Below are 24,863 nucleotides of genomic sequence, written 5' to 3'. Positions count from 1 at the left end.
TGCAATCCTACCAACAATGGAGGAATGCTCCTTTTTTTCCACATCCTCGCCAGCATCTGTCCTCACCTGAATTTTTGGTCTTAGCCATCTGACTGACTTAGCCATTCTGCATTTCCCTGATGACTAAGGATGCTGAACATTTCTTTAGGTGCTTCTCAGCCATTTGATATTCCTCAGCTGAGAATTCTTTGTTTAGCTCTGTACCCCATACCCATCGTTCCAGCTGCATATATAGCAGAGGATGGCCTTGTTGGGCACCAATGGGAGGAGAAGCCCTTGGTCCTGCCAAAGCTGGATCCCCTGAGTGTAGAGGAATGTCAGAGTGGGGAGGCAGGAAGGGGAGGTGATTGGGGAGAAGGAACACCCTTACACAAGAAGGGGAGGGAGATGGGATAGAGGGCTTATGGATGGGAAACCGAGAGAGGGAATAACATTTGAAATGTAAATAAAAAATATCCAATAAAAAGCAAAACAACGGGCTGGAGAGATGGCTCAGTGGTTAAGAGCACTGACTGCTCTTCCAGAGGTCCTGAGTTCAAATCCCAGCAACCACATGGTGGCTCACAACCATCTGTAATGGGATCTGATGCCCTCTTCTGGTGTCTGAAGACAGCTACAATGTACTCATATATAAAAAGTAAATAAATCGGGGCTGGGGATTTAGCTCAGTGGTAGAGCACTTGCCTAGCAAGCGCAAGGCCCTGGGTTCGGTCCCCAGCTCCGGAAAAAAAAAAAAAGCAAAACAACAACAACAAAACCCAAATCTAAACAAAATAGACACAGAGAGACAGAGTCAGACACACAGAAACACTCAGAGATAAAAAGAGAGGAAGAGAGACAGGGAGGACAAGAACCAGAAGCAGAGTTTCAGAGAGACAGCCAGAGACAAGGATTAGAGTCTAGCAGAGACACAGGTGGAGATTGACAGAGACAGCCAGAGAGAGATTTAGAGACAGAGAGTCTAACAGAGACATAGAAACCCAGGGAGAGGCATAGACAGAGACACAAAGAAACTCTGAGAGACAGGGTCTGAGCTAGTGATGAAGATACAGAGGCAGAGATTAGAGGCAATTGAGAAGATACAAAGAGAGCAGTGGAGAGACTGCAGAGATATAGAGAGATGGAGTTGGAAACTGAGGGAGGGGAGGAAGGAGGGAGAGAGATGGAGAACACAGAGAAAGAGAGCCTGAGGTCAAAAGAAGGAGAACCATCAGGAACTACACATGTGAACTAGTTCACTCATCCAGAGTACAGATCTCTTCCCAGTTATTCTGGCTGTGTCAGGAGATTTACAAGTTCAACGCTAGCGTGGGCCACAAAGAACAACCCGGAAAGCCCTGTGCCTTTCTCTTCCCAGTCTCTCAGGAGCACTGTACACATTTCTCGGTGCTTTTGAAGACATTTCTTTCCAGATAATAGCTGATGCTGGAGGGACACCAGTTAGACCTAAGGAAAGACTTCCCCAGGAGTGGGGACTCCTGGTTGCCGGCAGGAGTTGGGCCTTCCTTCCCTCCCTTCCTCATCAACCCTAATTGCCAAGATGTCACTGTGGGGGTGGTGGCGGTGGATTAAGCAGACGGTGCCCTTCCCCCAGCCAATGTCACCTCCTGTTGCCCAGTCGGTCCCCCACCTTCCCTGGGATTACCCTTCGAGATCCAGGCCACAATAGATGACATCACTCTCAGCTCAGGCTTAAAGTCACCCCATGTGAGGGGACCTATTTCCTCTAGCCTCTGCTGTCTGATGACACCATCCAGGACCTGGGCATCCAGGAGAGCCCCCATTTCTTCTTTCCAAAGGTGAGTCTTTGCAGGAGAGGCTGAGTGGACCAGGAAGAGAGAGAGAGGGGGTGGGTGGGGGAGAGAGAGTGAGAACGAGAGAGCGAGAGAGAGCAAGAGAGCGAGAGAGCGAGAGAGCGAGAGAGAGGAGATTTTATTCTCACTCGTCCATGTTTTCTGGGCTTGGTATAGTTTGACACAAAGATGGATCTGTGATGCTTTCTGAATAAATTAAGGTAGGGTAGAGATTCCAGCAGGTGTTCAGGGAAACAGGCCACTTAGGACCATGGTTGGAGGGAGTTCAGAGGTGGAATGCACACATCCGTGTATGTGAGCATGTTTGTATGTTTGTGTGTGTATGTATGTATGTATGTATGTATGTATGTATGTATGTGTATATGTATGTATGTGTACAGCGTGTGTAAGTGTGTGCGTCCATGTAAGAGAGCATCTGTGGAGGACAGAGATAGACATATTGGGTGTCTTCCTAAATACTTCCCGTTTGCTATTTTTTCCTAGAACTCTCTATGTAGACCAGGCTGGCCTTGATCTGATGGATCTTCCTGACCCTGCCATCCAAGTACTTAAGGTTAAAGGTGTTCACCACCACACTCAGCCTATCTCAGACAATGTCTTTTACTGAACTTGGATCTCCCTTCTGAGCTGAGGCTGGCTGGACAGTGAGCCCTGTGTATCTGTTTGTCCCTGTTTCCCCAGCGCTGGGGTTATAGTGTGCCCAGCTTTTATCTGGATGCTGGGGATCTGAACTCAGATCCTTACATATGCACAGAAGGTGCTTTATGTACTAAGCCATCTCCCCACTCCCCCGCAACCTTTTAAATTTTATTTATTTATTTATTGAGAGGAAGTCTTATGGAGCATCGGGTGGTCTTGAACTTGTTCTGTAATAGAGGCTGGTCCTGAACTCCTGATCTTTGTACACCACTACTCCCACTTGTATTGTCTTTAACTCTTTGGGATTTTTCTTCTCTGTTTGTAAGGATATATATATATATATATATATATATATATATATATATATATATTATATATTATATAATATATACATTATATATCCTGTTGAGGCCAATGTGGCTAATTTCTGTTCAATGCCAGCTCAACATAGTAAACTGGAATTCTTTCTCTAAAGTTGAGAGCAGGGCTAATGTTTCTAAGAACTCAAGTTATAGATGTTGAGTTTTGAAGGGAAACACCAATATTACTAATTTTTTTGCCTCAATGACTGTAGAAACTTTTCTAGGGCCTGTGGTCATCCAAATGAAATTATAGAGACATGTGGCAGGGCATAGTGGTGTATGCCTTCAATCCTAGCATTCAGGAGGTAGAGGCAAGCAGATCTGTCAGCTTGAGGTCAGCCTGATCTACAGAGTAAGTTTTAGGTTAGCTAGGACTTCATAAACTTTATATCAAAGGGAGACCTTGTCTTAAAAAAAAATATGGGGAGTTGGATGGCTCAGTGGTTACGAGTACTGGCTGCTCTTCAGGAGGATTGGGGTTTTGATTCCAAGCACCTACATGGTGGCTCACAGCTGTTTGTAATTACAGTTCCAGGGTACTTTTCTGGCTTCTTCTGATGGTACCAGGTGTGTTTGTGTTCATAGAAATACATGCAGACAAAACACCCATACACATAATATTAAACAAAACACTAACACAATGAAAGTAAAAAAAAAAATCCTAGGAACACCAAAGTTCGATATTACTGCTGCATATTTCTCTCTCTCTCTCTCTCTCTCTCTCTCTCTCTCTTGTCACAGTCTTTTATAGCACATGCTGGCCTTGGATTTGCTATATAGCTGAGGATGACCTTGAACTTTTGATCCTTCTACTTCTACCTACAGAGTCCTAGGATTACAGGTGTGAGACTCATGTTACTGTTTCTTCTCGTGTGTGTGTATGTGTATGTGTGTAATATATGCATGGAAGTGTGTGTATCTATTTGAATATGCCTGCATATTTGGAGGCCAGAGGATAACATCAACGTTTTTTCTTCTATTCCTCCTCTGCCTTATTGCTTTGAGACAAGGTCTCTCAGTGAACTAGGCACAGGGCATTTTGACAAGGCTGGCTGCATAGCTAGCTCTTGAGACCCACCTGTTTCTACCCTTCTTAAGGCTATAGTTCCAGGCATACAAAGCCATGTCTGGCTTTTTACATGGTAGCTACAAATGTAAACACAGGTTCTCATGCTTTTGCACTTAGCACTCTTCTCTACTTAACCATTTCTACCATGCCCACCCCACCTCACTTTTGAGACAAGGGCTCATGTATCCCAGGGTAGCCTCTAACATGATAAGTAGCCTAGAATGTCATTGACCGCCCCCAGCCTCCATCATCTGAATTTTAGAATTACCGGTGTGTGCCACCATACCCAGTTTATGTGATATTGGGGATTGAACCCAGGGGCTTAATACATTCGAGGCAAGTACTGTAACCAGCTGACCTATACCCCAAGCTTCCCATTGTCATTGTTAGACAGAGTGTGCTTATGAATCCCAGGTTGGCTTTGAATTTGGATCAATCCTCCTGCCTCAGGCTATGAGTGGCATATGTGAGCAAGCCTCCACACCCAGATAGAGGGTGAGAAGGAGGGGCTGGAGAGATGGCCCAGTGGTTAAGAACACTGACTGCTTTCCTTGAGGTCCTGAGTTCAATTCCCAGCCATCACATCTGTAATGAGATTTGATGCTCTCTTCTGGTGTGTCTGAAGACAGCTGGCTGCAGTGCACTCCTATACATAAAATAAATAAATTAAAAAACAAAACAAAAAAACAAGAGAGGGAGGGGGAGTCAGCAGACTGTTAGCAGGGTGCTGCTGGTTGAAGATCAGAGAACAACATGCAGGTGTGAGTCCCTCTTTCTACCGTGTGCATACTCAGTTGTTTGGCTCAGAAGCAGGTGCATTCACTCATTGAGTCATTTCGCTGGCCTTATTATTTTGTGTGTATGTGTGTGGTGTATATTCATATATTTTGGGAAGTGTGCACACCTATTGGGACATAAAGCTAACTTGCTCTATTACTTCCCACACTATTATTTTGAGACTTGTTTTCTCACAGAGCCAAGATCTGGGTTGTTAGTCAGCAATCTCTGGTGATCTCTTATGTCTGCTTCTCACAATCTTTTTTTTTTTTTTTTCCTTTTTTTCGGAGCTGGGACCGAACCCAGGGCCTTGCGCTTGCTAGGCAAGTGCTCTACCGCTGAGCTAAATCCCCAACCCTGCTTCTCACAATCTTAGGGTTCACATGGTCAAGTCTGCTTCCCTCACTTTGTATTTTGAGAAAGAGGAATCCATCTCTGTAGGTCTGGCTGTCCTGGAACTCGCTATGTAGCTGGAACTGGTCCAGAACTCAAAGAGATGAACCCACTTTTGCCTCGTGGGTACTGGGATTTAAGGCATGCAGCACTATGCCCAGCACACAAACTCAGATGCTGGAAGTGAACTCAGGTCCTTGTGATTGTGGTGTGACAGCTGTTCTTGTCCACTGAACTACCTTTCCAGCCCATGTACTAGCATGTATTATTATTATTGATTAAAGAATATTAATTGTGTATTTGCACTTGAGTGAGAGTAACTGCCGAGGCCAGTGGAAGGCAGTGGCTCCCTTGGAGCTAGAGTTACAGGCAGTTGTGAGCTCTCTGCTCTGGGTGCTGAGGACTGAACTTGGGTTCTCTGGAAGAGTAGCAAATACTAACCTGACCCGTCCAGCGGGTGCAGTTATTCAGGGTCCCGAAGAGGCTTTCTATCTGTGGGTCAATGGGGGTGAAGAGAAGAAGGAGACCAAGCAAAAGTTCTGTTGCCAAGGTCTTGTTTATTGGGGTAAGCGTTACAGCTTTTAAGGCTTTCTGGTAGGGGGAGTGACCTTTGTGAAACACAAAGGAAGGAGGGACGAGGGTACTCTGATAGCAGGAGGTGAAGAGGTCATGCGGTGGAGACACCGGGTGTTTGCTCAGGAGACATCTGGTAATTGCTCGGGCTGAAGCATCCCTTGGTTGTTATCTTCTTGTGCCGTAAATTCATGGGAAAGGCTTTTGATCAACAATCTCATGACTTTATGGTAGTCATTTCAAGGTTGAACATCTGTAGCCATGCAGCCAAGAGTCACGTAGGCATTCTGAGCTATACAGTCACAAAACAGCCAGGCCCAAATCCAATACGGCTCCCTACTCTGCAACTTTCAGTCTTTGCCTTCCACACCTTTTTAGAATATGTTTTTATTATCAAAACTTACGGGGTTGGGGATTTAGCTCAGTGGTAGAGCGCTTGCCTAGCAAGCGCAAGGCCCCGGGTTTGGTCCCCAGCTCCGAAAAAAAAGAACCAAAGGAAAAAAAAATTATGTGTATGTGTGTGTGTGTGTGCACTAGTGTGCAGATGTATGTTTATGTGTGTGTGCATGTGTGTGTTTGTGGGTAAGAGTGCATATGTATGCAGCTGCCTTTGGAGGCCAGGAGTGTAGGATCCTCTGGAACTGAAGTTATATGTAGAACCACCCAACTTGGGAGCTGGGAACTGAACCTGGGTCCTCTGAAAGAGCAAGGAATGCTCTTAACTGTTTAGCCATCTTCTCCGCCCCTCTACTCCTCCTCCTCTTGTTTGTTTTTTTGAGACAAGGTTTCTCTCTGTAGTCCTGGCTCTCCTGGAACTCAATCTGTAAACCTGTCTGTCCTCAAATTCAGAGATCCACCTGCCTCTGCCCCCAAGTTCGAGGATTGAAGGCATGTGATGATACATCCGGCTCCAGCCCCCTCCCCCTTTTAAAAAAGATTAATTTATGTGCATATGCTTGAATATATGCATGTGCACCATGTACATGCAATGTCCACAGAGGAAGAGGGAATTTGATGTGAGTTACCATATGTGGGCTGGGAATAGAATCCAAGTCCTCTGCAAGAGCATCCACTGCTCTTAACTGCAGGGCTGTCTTTCCAGGCCCTATACATTATATGTTTAAAATTCTTTGTTTAAAAATCATAAACAGTGGCATAATGTGCATGTTGATAGCACTGGCTTTTATTCTTTGAATATCCATAGTATATAGTAAATATGTTCATAAACTTTATATATTAAATGGCACTAAATAAAAATATAACAAACATTATTAATTTATTTATTTATTTATTTATTTATTTTTTGGTTCTTTTTTTTTTTTTTTTCCGGAGCTGGGGACCGAACCCAGGGCCTTGCGCTTCCTAGGCAAGCACTCTACCACTGAGCTAAATCCCCAACCACAAACATTTTTTAGAAGATTCATTTATGGGCTGGGGATTTAGCTCAGTGGTAGAGCGCTTACCTAGGAAGCACAAGGCCCTGGGTTCGGTCCCCAGCTCCGAAAAAAAAAAAAAAGAACAACAAAAAAAAGAGATTCATTTATTTACTATATATAAGTACACCGTAGCTGTCTTCAGACACACCAGAAGAGGGCATCAGATCCCATTACAGAGGGGTTTCTGGGGTACCATGTGGTTGCTGGGATTTGAACTCAGGACCTCAGGAAGAGCACTCAGTGCTCTTAACCACTGAGCCATCTCTCCAGTCCTATAACAAACATTTAAGTGATCTATTATTATCTGTAATCTGGACATACAGTATATGTAACACATGCACTTAGTATCAAAGTGTGACTTTGACAATAATCTCAGCATTTGGTAGGTGGAGGCAGGAGTATTGCTATGAATTCAAGGCCAGTCTGAGCTATGTAGTAAGTTCCTGTCTCATTAATGGTACATCTAGGAGATAGCTTATTCAGTAACCTTCTTACTTTACAAGTATGAGGATCTGAGTTTGTTCCCCAGAGGCCAGGATAAAAAAAAATGGGCATGGTGTTGTGTTTGTAATCCCAATACTGGTGAAACAGAAACAGCTGGATCCCTGTGGCTTGCTGGCCAGACATCCTAGCTTACAGTGCGATTTCCAGACTAGTGAGAAACCTGATCTTAAAAACCAAGGGAGATACTGGGGATGAAGCTCAGGAGGTAGATTGCTTGCCTAGCATTTGTGAAGACTTGGGTTCGGTACCCAGCACTGCATAAACCAGGTATGGTGTGCTGACTTGTGATCTCAGCATTTGGGAGCTGGAGACAAGAAGATAAAGAGTTCAAGGTTATTCTCAGCTATCTGGAAAATCTGAGGCCAACCTGAGTTATATAAGACCTCTCAAAAATAAAATGAAGGGGTTGGGGATTTAGCTCAGTGGTAGAGCACTTGCCTAGCAAGCGCAAGGCCCTGGGTTCGGTCCCCAGCTCCGAAAAAAAGAAAAAAAAATGAAAAAACTGAGGTGGGTAGCCTGATGAATAAACTTGGGGTTGAATTTTAACTGCCCCTCCACTCTTACACACACACACACGTACACCCCATACATACAAACACAATCTCCCCCACATACACAAGCACACACACACCCTTATACACAAACATTCCTCCATACTCCCCTACAAACACTCCCCACAAACACACACACAAACAAACACATACACACCTACCCCTCGGGAGTGATGGCTAATACTAGTGGTCTCAAAATTTGTGAGGTGGAGGTAGGAGGGTCAGAAATACGAAATCAGCTTTGGCTATAGCCTTGGCTAGTTTAATGTCAGCTAGGGCTACATGAAACTCTATTGCACAAAATAAAAAAAGTACCTTTCTTTCTTTCTTTCTTTCTTTCTTTCTTTCTTTCTTTCTTTCTTTCTTTTGGATCTTGTGGCTTGGTCTATAATTGAGTGCCTTGCCAACAGCCAGGGCTGTAAAGGAATTTTAATCTAGCAACATGGCTGCTCTGGTAAGGGATCATACCCAAAGAAATAGGTCTATGTGATCTGGCTGGAACAGACACACCCTTAGTACACTCTTTTAATCCTTTTGGCTGGAATATAGATAAGCCCACAGGATACACCTTTAATTCCAAACAATGATGTCTAAATTGAAGGACTGACAAAATGATGAATCAAAGAAAGATTTGACAGAATGAGTCAGAGATAGTATATATATATATATATACCATAGTATATATACCTCCCATAAGAACAGACAGGAAAGAGGCTACTTAAGAACATTGCAGGGAGAGGAGTTGGATTGAGTTCAGTTGCATTTGGTGCAGTTCAGTTGAATGCAGTTCTGTCCAGTTTGTCAGTCAGTGAAGTCAGTGTAGTTCAGTTTATGGAGTTTAGAAGTTGTTTTCCCAAGCAGAACAATTCAGTCAGAAGCAGAAAGAAGCCAGTCTGAATCAACCAGCTTGTGGAGGTGTTTGAGCCAGACAGTCGAATTGAACCAGCTAGCCAGAATTCAGAAAGAGGTAGAAAGGGTGAACTTACTCAGTATGTCTTAGAGTTGAAATATTCTAGGCCTAGATTGAACAGATGGAGGCCTTCAAAGTTTGGGCTTGTAGAAGATTGGATTGTATGAGGGTTTGAAGCTTCCAGGGCTAGGCCTAGGGATAGTTAGATAAAAACACTCCCGGCTCAGCCCAAGTTGTGTATTCACACACCTTGGGTACAGCTCTCATCTCATCACTTCATCTGAGGAAATAAAAATGACAATTACACAGAGCTAGGAACTGAGGCCCTGAAACTCATGTAGTCCAGGATACCAGGATGGCCTCAAAGTCACAGAATTCTGCCTCCTCAGCTGGGAGAAAATGAATATACCACAACACTTTGCCTCTAAAAATGAGAGAGAGAGAGAGAGAGAGAGAGAGAGAGAGAGAGAGAGAGATTGATTTTGATGGGCAAGGTTGGTTGGATCCCAAAGAAGACCTGAAGTAGGATGAACACCCTGTTCTCTTGTAGGCACCCAATCTGGGCCCTAGTCTCTGAAGATCATGATGACGTATATGAACCCGGGACCTCACTATTCGGTCAATGCCTTGGCCCTGAGTGGCCCCAGTGTGGACCTGATGCACCAGGCTGTCCCATACTCAAGTAAGTGTGTTCTCCTTCTAACCTTCAGTCTGTCTTTTAAGAACCTCTGAGGTTCATTGCCCTCAGGAGAAAAAGCATTCCTGGGGTGGAGGGGGCAGTGGGAACTTGTACCAGCTCTATGTCCATTTGCAAAGGAGTTTGGTATTCCAGGCACTTTTACATGTTCCCCGGGAATTCAGAGGAGTAAATAGTCATGACATTGACTCCCTTTGGAGGGAGAAGAGGGAAAGGGAACTGGTCTGGAAGAAGAATCAGGAGGATTCCATCTCTTTGTAAAGCTTTTTCTTTTTCTCTTTTTGGAGTAGTGGTTGTTGGGCTGTAATCCAGGGCCTTGTGGCTTCTAGGTAGGCACATTAGCATGGAACTATGCCCCACCATAGCTGTAGTAGTCTAGGCAGGGGCTCTAACACTGAGCCACGCCCCCAGCTCCTCACTGGGGGATTCTAGGCAGGGGCTCTAACACTGAGCCACGCCCCCAGCCCCTCACTGGGGGATTCTAGGCAGGGGCTCTACCACTGAGCCACACCCCCAGCCCCTCTCTGGGGGATTCTAGGCAGGGGCTCTACCACTGAGCCACGCCCCCAGCCCCTCACTGGGGGATCCTAGGCAGGGGCTCTACCACTGAGCCACGCCCCCAGCCCCTCACTGGGGGATCCTAGGCAGGGGCTCTACCACTGAGCCACGCCCCCAGCTCCTCACTGGAGGATTCTAGGCAGGGGCTCTAACACTGAGCCACGCCCCCAGCCCCTCACTGGGGGATTCTAGGCAGGGGCTCTACCACTGAGCCACACCCCCAGCCCCTCTCTGGGGGATTCTAGGCAGGGGCTCTACCACTGAGCCACGCCCCCCAGCCCCTCACTGGGGGATTCTAGGCAGGGGCTCTAACACTGAGCCATGCCCCCAGCTCCTCACTGGGGGATTCTAGACAGGGGCTCTACCACTGAGCCACACCCTCAGCCCCTCACTGGGGGATTCTAGGCAGGGGCTCTACCAGTGAGCCACGCCCCCAGCCCCTCACTCTATATAACTGAGCATGTCCCAGCCTCCTGATTCAAGACTCTAGAGTGTTGAGATTTAAGTCCTTCACCATCATGCTCTACTATGATACATTATTATTTAACAGATCTCTCTCTCTCATTTGCCTTTCTCTTCTTTCTCTTCCTTTTTATTTCTTCCCTCTCTCACTCCCTTTCTTCCTTCATCCTTTCTTCTTTTCTTCCTTCTTTCCTCCCTCTCTTCCTCCCTCCCTTCCTTTCAACAGACTCTCACTATGTAGCCTTAGCCTGGAACTCACCATGTGGACCAGGTTTCTTTATAGATTGACAGAGTTCTGCCTGTTTCTGCCTCCTGAGTGCTGGAATTAAAGGCAGGAGCCACCTATCTAGCCTTTCTCTTTCTTTGAAGAACAAATAAAACACTATTTTTGCATGAAGGGTAGGGAGCAGGAGGGATGTTTGCCATGGCTCCCTTGTTGAGGTCTGAGCAACTTTTGGGAGTAGTTTTTTCCCTTCTATGTTGGGTCCCAGGGATTGAACTCAGGTCCTCAGGCTTGGTCACAAGTGTCTATACATGCTGCACCATCTTGCTGGCCCCCTTTTTCTTTTACATTAAGTTGAACCACTTTTATAAGCAGGAGTCATGGTTATTGATAACACCATGTCTCAACCAAATATATCTTAAGAGTATAAAAAGTTTCAAGAGACGGGCTGGAGAGATGGCTCAGCAGTTAAGAGCACTGACTGCTCGTCTAGAGATCCTCAGTTCAATTCCCTGTAACCACATGGTGGTTTACAACCATCTGTAATGGGATCTGATGTCCTTTTCTGGTGTGTTTGAAGACAACAACAGTGTACTCATGTACATAAAAAAATATTTAAAAAAGTCTCAAGAGGGGAGTCTGGTGCAGTGACTGTGCCCGCAGATATTTGGGAGGCTGAGGTAGGAGGATCTCTTGAGTCCATGATTTCAGGGCCAGTGTGGGCTATGTAGTGAAAGTCTGTTGTAATGAGAGAGAAGGGGAGGGAGAAAAGGGAGGGGAAGAGTAAAGGGAGGATAGAAGAGAGAGAAGGAGGAAGAGAGGAGGAAGGGCAGAGAGAGGAGGAGAAGGAAGAGAAGAAAGGGAAGGAGGGGTTAGGAATGAAACAGACAAAATGAGGGGCAAATCCAGTGAATGAATGATTGGAATACTTCTCTTAATTCCTCTGGGGACTGAGCCACCACTAGAAGGCCAGGGAATCAATCAAAGCCCCTTCTTTAGGCTGATGGATGTGCAGAAAGGACTTTGGGACAGGCATTCCTCTGTACCTCCTAGCCTCTAGCAAGCAGACCTAGCCCACCTGAGGTTCTTTTTTTTTTTTTTTTTTTTTTTTTTGGTCTTTTTTTCGGAGCTGGGGACCGAACCCACCACCTGAGGTTCTTTAATTTGCCCCCACTTAGGTGCCCCTAGGAAGCAGAGGCGGGAGCGGACCACGTTCACCAGGAGCCAGCTGGAGGAGCTGGAGGCCCTGTTTGCCAAGACCCAGTACCCGGATGTGTATGCACGTGAGGAGGTTGCTCTCAAGATCAACCTGCCTGAGTCCAGGGTCCAGGTAGGATGATCTGCTCCGTGGACCCCTTGAACCCTTACTGTAACCTTCTGTGGGCCCTTGTCAAATCCAGAGTGCATGAAGGAAAGAGGCCAAGGGTAGCATATTTATGAAATGGCCTAAATGCCCTTCACATTCCTTATATCACTCTTCTTATATGATGCCTTCTCACCACACTGTCCTCCAAGGGTTCTCCTTCCCTTTGTACTCTGTTTTCTTTCAGGGCCTCACATATGCACGTGACCTACCACTGAGATATATCATCATCTCTCTTGTTTTTTAATCTTAAAACTATTTATCTTGATATTTATGTATTTACATGTTTGTTTGTTTGTTTATTTATTTATTTTAGTTCAAGACAGGGTTCTTTTGTGTATGTAGCCTTGACTGTCCTGGAACTCACTCCATAGACGAGGCTCACAGAGATCTGTCTGCCTCTGCCTCCCGAGTTCTATGATTTAAAGGGGTATGCCACTGCTACTTGGCTAAAACTAATTTTGAGGCAACGGTCTTACTACGTAGACCAGTACCAGCAATCCACCTGCCTCTGGCTCCCAAATGCTGAGTGTGTGTGCATATTTTATTTTTAATTATGTTCATGTATGTGTCTGTGCACATGAGTGCAGTTATCATTTTAAAAAATTATTCTGGGGAGGGGCAAAAATTATTCTTTGATTTAGAAGAAGGGAAAGAAATATGGAAATGATGTATTATACTTTAGAAAAACTAAATAAGCAATAAAACTTTATTCTTTGGGTAATTTCATACATGGATACAATGAATTAAGGTCAGTTCTACTCTCTCTTTCCAATACCTCCAGGAGCCTCCTCCTCTTCCATTTCTCTTTTAGCTTCATTCATGTCCTTTTTGTTTTTCTTCTCTTCCTCCTCCTCTTCTTCCTCTTTTAAAACCCACTGGGTCAAGTTTGTGCTGCTTATATGTGCATGGGAGTGGCACCATCCACTTGAGCATTGGCACTGGGAGACAGAGTCTCACTAAGTCACACAGGCTGGCTTTGAACTTACTTTGCAGCTCAGGCAAACCCTGATCTTCATATCTTCTTGCTTCAACCTCCTGAAGAGCAAGGATCACAACAGGTCTGTGCTATTAAGCCTAGCTTCAGAGGACTTGTTTCATCATCACGGTTATTGAGCAACAACCAGTCAATTAATCAAGTCATCTTATAAATCAAGGAGACTCACATGGATCACAGTGCTTTAAATTTCAAACTGAAATGCCAGTTTTTGGCTGAAATGCTACCTCGTATCCATCTTACTTGACAGCTTCTTTCAGTCCGACCAGTTCTAGAATACCACACTAAACATGCTAGGCTCACACCTGTAGCCTCAGCATTTGAGAGGCTGAGGCAGGAGGATTGCTTTGAGCTTGAAGACAGTCTTGCTACCTAGAGTGAGCCTCCACCCCAACTGTATGGCTTACCCACTTAGGCCAACAGTAATATTCCTCACCAGAGTAGAATACTAACCCCTCTGATGTTCCCTTTAAGCAATAAAGGCTGGGTGGTACATGATTATTAGGTGACTGAGAGGATTAGTGGGTAAGAGAAATGTGTGTGTGTGTGTGTGTGTGTGTGTGTGTGTGTGTGTGTGTGTGTGTTCTGCAGTGTGGGGGATTGAACCCAGAGCCAGGCAAATGCTCTACAACTAAGCTACATCTCTAGCTTTGGTATTGTTATATCTATATGTAAAATTAAGTGCGTGCATGCTATGAAATTAGCTGATGAGAATATGTATATATGTGTACTTATGCACAGATATATGATTGCATGTATGATATGTGAATATAATGCATGTATGATTACATATACATAGTCATGAGTAAGGAGCATGTTAATATAATGTGTTCATATGTGCATGACTATATGTATGATATGTCAATATAATGCATGCATTCATAAGCAGAAACACATAAATATATGTTCATATGTATACGATTGCATATATGGACAATGCATAATTGTATACATATTCATGGGATCAGGTGGGTGTCAATGCATATAGGTATGTATGTGTGACTGCATACATATTATGTGAGAATAATGTATGATTGTATGCATGCATACGTGATCAATCAGGTAAGTAGATGATGCATGACAACTGATAAATGCATGTACGTATGATTGCATGTTTCAAATGTGTGTGATCAGTGCATGTAGGTTGCTGTGTGCATGTGTACATGCATGATTGGATAGGTACACAGATCATGGACAGAGTTGCCCTATCATTGGATGTAGAGTGGTGATGTGTGGGTCTTACCATCAACTTTGTCTTCTTTTGGCATGTAGGTTTATCCCCCCTCTCCCCATATTTCCTCTCTCTATCTAGGTCTGGTTCAAGAATCGCAGGGCGAAATGCAGACAGCAGAGGCAGCAGCAGAAACAGCAGCAGCAGCCCCCAGGGGTACAAGCCAAGGCTCGTCCTGCGAAGAGGAAGGCAGGCACATCCCCGAGACCCTCTACAGATGTTTGTACAGATCCTTTGGGCATCTCAGATTCCTACAGCCCATCTCTGCCTGGTCCCTCAGGTTCACCTACCACAGCAGTGGCCACCGTATCCATCTGGAGTCCGGCCTCAGAGTCTCCTTTGCCTGAGGCCCAGAGAGCTGGCCTAGTGGCTTCAGGGTCCTCTCTCACCTCAGCCCCTTATGCCATGACCTATGCCCCTGCTTCTGCTTTCTGTTCTTCACCTTCAGCTTATGCATCTCCAAGCTCCTATTTCAGTGGGTTGGATCCATACCTTTCTCCCATGGTGCCCCAGCTAGGGGGTCCGGCTCTCAGCCCCCTCTCGGGCCCCTCTGTGGGGCCATCCTTGGCCCAGTCCCCCACCTCCTTGTCAGGCCAGAGCTATAGCACCTACAGCCCCGTGGACAGCCTGGAATTCAAGGACCCTACAGGCACCTGGAAATTCACCTACAATCCCATGGACCCTCTGGACTACAAAGATCAGAGTGCCTGGAAGTTTCAGATCTTGTAGAAGAGGCTTCATATTCTCCCTTCCAGCGGAATCACCCTCTCTGGACTCCGGCTGCCACCTCCTGCTTAGATTCCAGGAGAGTAGCTCTCAGCAAGCATCAGCAAGTAGCAATCCTGCCAAAGGCTGTGAAAAATTCAGCCCCAGGTGTAGGCCACCCTCAGCTCCATTAGAGTTTAACCCCTTTACCACCTACCCCAAGCAATGAAAGGGACTTCCTCTCCCAAGACAGTCCAGCAGCAACCAGTAGATAGCATGACCGATGTGTATATCTGATGCTTTCCCCAGTCTTCAGTAAAGGTGCTGAGAACTTGCTCTGGAGAGAAAGAAAATCTGTCTCGCAAGTGACTTGGAGAATGTTTGGGTTAGAACTCCTGGTACCCTAAGCCAGATGTGGTGACTCAATGTTCATAATCCCAGCATGGAAGAAGCTGAGGCAGGTGGATTGTGGGAACTTGAGGCCAGCTTGGACTATGAAGTGAGACCTCTAAATTCGTTTGGAAAATTTATACAGTTAAAGATCAGGTTTACATGGTAGGTTTAGGAGATTGTTCATTTGGACATGTATATATGATTTATGTGCCTGTATGTACGTTACAGGCATGAGCCACCAAACTGCACTGGGATGCTGTGGCTTGTATAAAATCAAAATGCAGAAGAAGCTTGATGTAAATATTGGGGAGGACTTGAAAGATAAATAGAATGTTCTAGAGCCCAAGGTGCCTCAGTCAGAGATCCCTAGGGTCAGATTGAGGGAGCACAAGTGATGAAGTCTTTCAGATGCCTATAGGAGTTGAATCGGGTAGAGGTCTTTTAGACATCCACAGAGTATGTCCAATATTATTTTTTAAAAAGACTTATTTTATTTGTATGAGTACACATTAGCTATCTCCAGACACACCAGGAAAGGTCATCAGATCCCATACAGATGGCCGTGGTTTCTGGGAATTGAACTCAGAACCTCTGGAAGAGCAGTCAATGCTCTTAACTGTGGAGCCATCTCTCCAGCCCATGGACAATATTCTATTTCATAAGCCAGGAGTGGTGGCACATGCTTGTGATCTCAACACGAGGGAGGTGGAAGCAGGAGGATAATGAGTTCAATGTCATTCTAGGCTACAAAGCAAATTTGAGGCCAGCCTGGGCTATATAAAACCCTCTTGCACTCCCCCCAACCCCCACAACTGCAAATCCTACTTTCCAAGTCACAAGACTAATGAGACAAATGGACATAGAATGACAAGGTCATTTAATGTTAACTTCTCTGTTCACGCCTTTCCTCTGAGCCTCTCAGATCTCCCTTCCCTGGCTACCCAGAGTGAAACTGATTAAAGATGTTGGATCCCACTTAAATCAGGGTGTTTTTTCCTCTTTGTTTCTGTGTGTTTTTGAGGGGGGCAGGGAGGAGGGGCAAACTTGGTTAGGTAGAAAGAGATTAAGATTTGCTTTGCCCTTTCTGCCCATAGTGTGCTCCTGGATATTTTCTGTTTGGCAATGCTTGTCTCTGTATCTTCTAAAAGTCAACTAAGGAGGAACACAGGACCAGGACAGATAGAGAAGGTCTGGGATCCCAGCACTTGGGAGCTGAGGAGGAGGATCTCAAGTTTAAGATCTGCCTAGGAAACTTAATCACAGATACATTTTAAAAGAGGCTGTCAGTGTAGGTCAGGATACAGCCCCTGCCTAGAAACCCCCAGTGAGGGGCTGGGGGCGTGGCTCAGTGGTAGAGCCTGTCTAGAACTCCAGTGGGGCTGAGGACATGGTTCAGTGATACAGTACATGTCTAGAATGTTGGTTTAGTTCCCCGTACAACAAAAGAATATGTCAGTCCTAACTGTAGATATCATCACAGCAATGCCTCTGATAGACATTATAGGTGAGGAAACTGCAAGGGCTTGGGAGTCAGTTCACCCACCATGATCTACATCTGGTAGAATTTCTTATTGGTCCCTTCTTGGTATGCACAATCCCTTTCATTAAAAAATATTTATGTGTATGGGTATTTTTGCCTGCATATGTGACTGTGTACCATGTGAAGGCAGTGCCTTTGGAGACCAGAAAAGGGTACCCAATTCCCTGGGACAGGAGTTGCAGTTACTAAGGAGTGTAAGTGGCTATGTGCATACTGGAAATCAAACTTGGATCCCCTGGAACAGCAACCAATTCTCTTAACCACTGAGCCATCTTTCCACCCTACTCCCTTCTTTTAAAGGCAGGGTCTTTCTACCTAGGTACGGTTGGCCTCAAACTCATAGTAATCTGCCTCCCATCTGCTGGGATTACAGATATGTGCTGGGTCTTTTGTACTTTCTGGCCATCTCCCTTCCATTCTTTCCATTTCTGTCCTCACCTCTGTAGCTGTCTGTCCCTCTTATTGTTTCCACCCCAGGCATTCTGTTTCCTGTGTCCCTGGACAGGACTAATTTAGTAAATGCTTCAATCCTCTTAGGACAACAGTCCAGCCTCAGCAGAAAGGCAGGGGGAATTATGGAGGATTAGGCTCAGCCTCGGGACCTGTGGGGGAGGGGACTCTGTGGGGACAGCCATTTTCTATCTAAACTGTACGACATCTGCTCATCCCCTCAGTCCCACATGAACACAGCTCTATTTGTGTGCACCATAATGATACAACCACCAGCTTACTGCTTATTTGTGTGCATATGTGTTTGTGTGTACATGTCCCGGTGCTTGCACATGCAGAGGTCAGAGGAAGACATTGGGTGCCTTCCTCTTTCACTCTGCTCCCCCCTTTCATCTCATAGATTTATGTATTCTATTTAATGTGATTGAGTGTTTTGCCTGCATTTAGGTATGTGCACCATATGTGTTTAATGGCCTCAGAGGCTAGATTAGGCCCAGAAAAAAAATGAAATTACACTGATGTGTGTGTGTGTGTGTGTGTGTGTGTGTGTGTGTGTGTTGTCAGAACACAACTTTAGGTTAGGGAGATGGTTCTTTCTTTACATCATGACGACTGGTTGTTAGTCTTTTTTTTTTTTTTATGGTGGAAAAAAAAAGTATATATTTAGAATTAACCATCTGGACTCACTTTAGATGATCCCAATCTTGTTGGCAACATCTAGAGCGTCATAATCAGGAGCCAAGCGAACATAGGCCTTCTTCTCTCCGTCAGGCCGTATCAGAGTATTGACTTTGGCCGCATCAATGTCATAGAGTTTCTTCACGGTCTGTTTGAGCTGGTGCTTGTTGGCCTTAGCATCCACAATGAACACAAGCGTGCTGTTGTCCTCTATTTTCTTCATAGCCGATATTTGATGATAGCATAGTGGTCAAGCTTGTTTCTCCTGGGTGCACTCTTTCGAGGATGTTTGGACTGCCTCGGGAGTCGCAGGGTCTTGGGCCGCCGGAAAGTGGGTGACGTTCGGATCTTCTTTTTTTTTTTTTTTTTTTTTTTGTTCTTTTTTTCGGAGCTGGGGACCGAACCCAGGGCCTTGCGCTTCCTAGGTAAGCGCTCTACCACTGAGCTAAATCCCCAGCCCCTCGGATCTTCTTTTTGTGGCTGTGGACACCTTTCAGCACTGCCTTCTTAGCTTTCAAGGCCTTCGCTTTGGCTACGGCTTTGGGAGGGGCAGGAGCTTCCTTCTTCGCTTTCGGCGCCATCTTGGCGAAAAGGGTTGGTTGTTAGTCTTGATGGGAAGCATTTTTATCCACTAAGCCGCCTTGTCAGCCTGAAAGAATCATGTTTCAGAAGTCCCAATGTTATCTAGATTAGAGAGGTCACCAGTGACCTGGAAAATAGGACTGTAATTAACTTTACAGAACATATAGGTCACAACTAAGGCCATTCTACCCTGAATGCAGCATATCTTGTCTGATTCTTTGAAGCTGAGCTGTTAGTAATCAGTGTTTGGGAAGGAGAACACATAGATCTGACCAGCTTGGATTCTAGAGAGGGCGTAGATGAGACTCCCATTTCCTGAGAGCATCTTGCTCAGACCAAAGCCACGTTAAGTAATCTTTAAAAAGGATTTATTTATTTTGCCAGGCATGGTGGGCACACCTTTAATCCCAGCACCTGCGAGGCAGGTGGATCTCTATGAGTTCCAGTCTAGTGTGATCTACATATGAAGTTTCAGGACAGTCAGAGCTTTATAGTGTAAAGATAGAAGACTTGAGAGCCAGGTAGCCGTGGCCCACACCTTTGATCCCAGAACTCAGGAGGCAGAGGCAGTCAGATAGCTGTGAGTTCGAGGTCGGCCTGGTCTACAGAGTTTCAGGACAGCCAGGGATACACAGAGAAACCCTGTCTCCAAAAATCCAAAAAAAAAAAAAAAAAAAAAAAAAAAAAAACCCAACCCCCCCCTCCAAAAAAAAACCAAAACCAAAACCAAAAACAAAAAAAACCCACCACCACCACCAACAAAAAAAAAAAAAAAAAACAAAAAAAAAACCCAAAAAACAAAAAACAAAAAACAAAAACCTATAAAAACAAACAAACAACCCCCCCCCAAAACAAAAACCAGATAAATTATTTCCTTGTATTTATTTCTTTGATGTCACTGTTGGTAACTGAACTCAGGTTGTTTCCCCAAAGTTGAGCAAGCACTGTGACACTGAGCCACAAGTCAGGGAAGCTTGCTTTTTTTCTTTTTTTCTTTTTCTTTTCTTTTTTATTGGATATATTTCTTTATTTACATTTAAAATGTTATTCCCTTTCCCGGTTTCCTGTCCATAAGCCCCCTATCCCCCCCTATCCCCCATAAAGATGTTCCCCCTTACCCCCTAGTCCTCTGCACTGGGGGTTCAACCTTGGTAGGACCAAGGGCTCCCCTTCCACTGGTGCCCAACAATGCTATTCTCTGCTACACAGAGAAACCCTGTCTCCAAAAATCCAAAAAAACAAAACAAAACAAAAAAAAACCCAACCCCCCCCAAAAAAAAACAAAAACAAAAACAAAACAAAAAAAAAACCACCACCACCACCACCACCAAAAAAAAAAAAAAAAAAAACCCATAAAAACAAACAAACAAAAAAACCCCTCAAAAACAAAAACCAGATAAATTATTTCCTTGTATTTATTTCTTTGATGTTGGTAACTGAACTCAGGTTGTTTCCCCAAAGTTGAGCAAGCACTGTGACACTGAGCCACAAGTCAGGGAAGCTTGCTTTTTTTCTTTTTTTCTTTTTCTTTTCTTTTTTTATTGGATATATTTCTTTATTTACATTTAAAATGTTATTCCCTTTCCTGGTTTCCTGTCCATAAGCCCCCTATCCCCCCTATCCCCCATAAAGATGTTCCCCCTTACCCCCTAGTCCTCTGCACTGGGGGTTCAACCTTGGTAGGACCAAGGGCTTCCCCTTCCACTGGTGCCCAACAATGCTATTCTCTGCTACACATTTCTTAACTGTGTGTCACATTTTGTACTGAGTCTTCATCTTCTATGGCATCAATGACCTTTCCTCAGAATAGAGTTCCTCCCTGCTACAGGTTTGCAGTCATAATCAAGAAATTGAAGCTCCTCTTCTCCTTCTTTGTCTAGCTTGAGCAACAAACCGAGGGGTTCTGGGAATGGACTGAAGGCAATTCAGTTCCTCACAAGGAGATGTCACTAACTGTCACCCAAGCACCTGTTTATCCCAGGGACAATTTGTGAACAGAAGCCAGGTCACCTTCAAGGGGATGCTTTGAGCCCTCTGTGTAGGAGCTTAGGAAAAACTTTGGGTAGAGACCATGGAAACTTCAGTGATCTTGGGGAGCAGAGTGGGGCTCTGAATGGCCCAGCTAGTGGGAGGGTAGCTAGAAAAGGTGACAGTTAGGTAGATGGAAGACTGAGCAGGCTCTTGCCATTCAAGAACTGGTACCCAGCAATGAAAGGCAATGAGGATCCCTGGGCAGCAGGCTGAGTAGAGGCTCATTTCCTGAGATGGTCACCAACCAGTGGAGATCAAATTTCTTCTGGGATGGAGCCCTCAAAGGGCAGTGCTAAGATTCTGTTAGGTTCTCAGCTCCCAAGCAAACTACCACTGAATATATCTGCTCAATAAAGAAAGATGTCCTCAATAGGGCCAGGTTTTCATAGGATGGAGCTGCAGACTGAGTGGGGTCTGAGTCGGGTGGTAGCGTCTGCTGGATGTGAGGGTGGTTTAGTTAGGTTACTACTGCTGTGTGATGAAACGTGGCCAAAGCAATTTGGGCAAGAAAGGGTTTATTTGGCTTGGGTTTTCATATCATTGTTCATCATCAAAGAAAGTCAGGGCAGAAGCCCGGAGGCAGGAGCTGACACAGAGGCTATGGGAGTGCTGCTTACTTGTTTGCTCAACCTGTTTTTTTTTCCCCTTTCTTTTTTTAGAATCTAGGACCAACAGCCCAGGAGCCTAGGGATACAGAGATGACATCATCTCACAAAAGGCTAGGACCTCCCCTATTAATCTCTAATTGAAAAGATAACCTGCAGGCTTGCCTGCAGCCTGATCTTACAGAGGCATTTTCTTAATCAAGGTTCCCTCTTCTTAGATGACTTTAACTTGGGCCAAGTTGAAATAAAACTATGCAGCCCAATTTACCCCCTGTCAACTTGACCCACGAGCATGTCACCATCAAGCCACAACCTCTCCGTCTTCATTCATCCTCAAGATCACACACTAAAAAACACAAAGTACTTTAAAAGTCCTGTAGTTTTTACCAATTCAAACACATTAACACTTCAGTTCCTATAGCACCTGTGAGTTAGAGGCAGGTGGAGCTCTATGAGTTCAAGGCCAGCCTGGTCTACGAAATCAGTTCCAGGACAGCCAGGGCTGTTACACAGAGAAATCCTGTTTTGGAAAAAAAAAAAAAAATTCAGTCCCTTTAAAATATCCAGTCTGTTTCTTAAAAAAAAAAATTTTTTTTTTCTCTAAATATATCCTGAGCTGGAGAGATGGCTCAGTGGTTTAGAGCACTGACTGCTCTTCCAGAGGTCCTGAGTTCAATTCCCAGCAACCACATGGTGGCTCATAACCATCTGTACTGGGATCTGATGCCTTCTTCTGGTGTGTCTGAAGACGCTACAGTGTACTAATATACGTAAAATAAATAAATCTTAAAAAAGTTATCTCTATCTATCTATCTATCTATCTATCTATCTATCTATCTATCTATCTATCTATTCCAACAGCAGTTTCCCTTCCCTTCTCTCCTTCCAGACACTCTGTTCCCCTAACCCCCACTTTCTCCTCTTCCACTCCTCTTCCATTTCTCTTTAGAAAAGGGCAGCCCTCCCAATGATATCAAACAGCCATTGCATATCAAGTTGCAGGAAGACTAGGAACCTCCTCTTCTTTCAAGGCTTAGATGAGGCAACCCAGTAAGAGGAAATCGGCCCAAAGGCAGGCAGCAGAGTCAGAGATAACCCCTGTTCCCACTGTAAGGAGTCCCACATGAAGAGCAAGCTACATAACTGTAACATATGTGCAGAGGGACCAGGTCAGTCCTATGCAGGCTCCCTGGTTGGCGGTTCAATCTCTGTGAGCCTGTATAGGTTCAGGTTGGTTGATTTTTGTGGGTTTTCCTGTGGCGATTTGAACCATCTGGCTCTTGTAATCCTTCCTCTCTTCCACAGGATTCCCCAAATTCTACCTAGTGTTTCTGTTTCCATCAGTTGCTGGATGAAGTCTCTCTGATGACAGCTGTGCTAGGTACCAATCTAGGAGCATAGGAGAATACCATTAGAAATCATTTCGCTGATGTTTTCTTCCCCACAATTTGTATTGGTTCTATACTAGGTCTCTGGGCGATCCAGCCTCTGGGTCCTGGCCTTGCAGGCAATGTCAGGGTTTGGCTCCCTCTGGTGGCATGAATCTAAATATCCAGTCTATTTAAAAATTGCATTTTTTTTTTTTTTTTTTTGGTTCTTTTTTTCGGAGCTGGGGATCGAACCCAGGGCCTTGCTCTAGGCAAGCGCTCTACCACTGAGCTAAATCCCCAACCCTGCAAACTTCTTTTAAAAGCTCCAAATCTTTCACCTGCACGCTCCTGTGAAAATCAAAATTAAGTTACAACTTTCTTACAACAAGAGGAAAGAACCATGGCACAGTCATAATCAAACTCCCATTGATGTAAATAATGAACTGTCAGCCTGATTCCCAGCTCTGTAGCAGAACACTGCTGCGGTCTCCCTTTCCTCTCTGACCTCATCCCCAGTGGATCACAAAGGTCTTCTCTAACCTCCCAGCAAATCATCCCAGTATCCTGGCCTCCAACACTAGTAGGCATTCTCTATGCACACAGGAGCTGAGCAGGCCATGGTAACAGGTAAGCTAACTGATGACCTTCACCGATCCTTCTTCTACTCAAAATCCAACTCCCCAATCTCATTCTTAGCTCTGCAACAGATACTAGTCTCCACACTTACCAGGTCCACAGAAAAATTTCTACCAAATTTAGACATAGCTATCACAATCGTTTAAAATCCAAAGAGGAAACAGAAACCAAGGAAGAAAAGACCCAACCTGCAAAGATGAATTCAGAAACCAGCACCTAGACCCATAGTTCTCTCAATCCCAAATGCCTAGATGCCATTTAGCTTCACATCAAATAACAGCCAGGGCAATATGTTTACATCTGAGCCTAGATACGCTATCACAGCAGGCTGTGAATTTTCCAACATAGCTGAAGCCTAAGGAAAAGATGTTGAAACCACCTGTATGAAGGTGATAAGAGATCCCTGAAGAAATTAGCAGTTTGTTGATATTGTTCTTCTTATGGGGTTGAAATCCCCTTCAGCTTCTTCAGTCCTTCCCTAGCTCCCCAATGGAAGCATTGGGGTCTCTGGGCTCAGTCCAATGGTCGACTGTGAGTACATCTGTATTGGTCAGGTGCTGGTAGAACCTCTCAGGGAACAGCCATATATATCAGGCTCCTGTCAGCAAATGCTTCTTGGCATCAGCAATAGTGTGAGGGTTTGGTGTCTGCAGGTGGGATGGATTTCTAGGTGGGGTGGTCTCTGAATGACCTTTCATTGAGTCTCTATTACATTTTTTTGCCTCTGTTTTTCCTTTGGACAGGAACATTTCTGGGTTAAAAAATTTGAGCTGCGGGGTTGGGGATTTAGCTCAGTGGTAGAGCGCTTGCCTAGCAAGCACAAGGCCCTGGGTTCGGTCCCCAGCTCTGGAAAAAAAAAATTGAGCTGTGTGGGTGGTCCCATCCATCAACTGGGGGCGGTGCCTAGCTTCTGGAGGTGGTCTCTACAGGTTCTATCTCCCCCTTTGTTGGGTATTTTGGCTAAAGTTATTGCAACTGGGTCCTGGGATCCTCTTGCTTCCTTGTACTTTCTAGTGGCAACCCCCACCCTAGTTTCCCATTCCTCACTACTACAGGTTTCTGTTCAATTTTCTGATCCTCTGTACTTCTCTACCATCAACCAAAGAGAATACATGGAGGGAGCCATGACTCCAGATACATATGTAGCAGAGAATGACATTATCTGACATCAATGGGATGGGTGGGAGGCTTGATGTCCTAGTGTAGGGGGATGTTAGAGGAGTCAGTGAGTGGAGGAACACCCTCATAGAAGCAAAGGGGAGGCCGAGAGAGGGGGAATGAGATGGGGGGTTTGTAGAGGGGTAACCAGGAAGG

General features: G+C 45.0%; 1 protein-coding gene and 1 pseudogene across 1 annotated transcript; one reads left to right on the top strand and one right to left on the bottom strand.

Annotated features, from left to right (window-relative positions):
* Positions 1–1,735: 1,735 nt before the first annotated feature.
* On the top strand, positions 1,736–15,617 carry Crx (cone-rod homeobox). The gene is made up of 4 exons (NM_021855.2): positions 1,736–1,799; positions 9,579–9,710; positions 12,147–12,298; positions 14,641–15,617. Exons 2-4 carry the CDS (start codon positions 9,611–9,613, stop codon positions 15,286–15,288), a joined length of 900 nt encoding a protein of 299 aa, NP_068627.2. The 5' UTR covers positions 1,736–1,799; positions 9,579–9,610; the 3' UTR covers positions 15,289–15,617.
* Positions 15,618–18,272: 2,655 nt separating this feature from the next.
* Rpl23a-ps5 (ribosomal protein L23a, pseudogene 5) lies at positions 18,273–18,941 on the bottom strand (annotated as a pseudogene).
* Positions 18,942–24,863: the final 5,922 nt, after the last annotated feature.

Source organism: Rattus norvegicus, chromosome 1 (genome assembly GCF_036323735.1).
Source record: "Rattus norvegicus strain BN/NHsdMcwi chromosome 1, GRCr8, whole genome shotgun sequence".
Lineage (NCBI taxonomy): Eukaryota > Metazoa > Chordata > Mammalia > Rodentia > Muridae > Rattus > Rattus norvegicus.
This window is presented reverse-complemented; position numbering and strand designations above follow the sequence as displayed.

Bases quoted from the DNA above. Each gene is read 5' to 3' on its own strand.
- Crx (NM_021855.2), top strand. From the start codon at position 9,611: ATGATGACGTATATGAACCCGGGACCTCACTATTCGGTCAATGCCTTG. The intron at 9,711-12,146 runs GTAAGTGTGTTC...GCCCCCACTTAG, and splicing joins CCAGGCTGTCCCATACTCAA to GTGCCCCTAGGAAGCAGAGG. The intron at 12,299-14,640 runs GTAGGATGATCT...CTCTCTATCTAG, and splicing joins TGCCTGAGTCCAGGGTCCAG to GTCTGGTTCAAGAATCGCAG.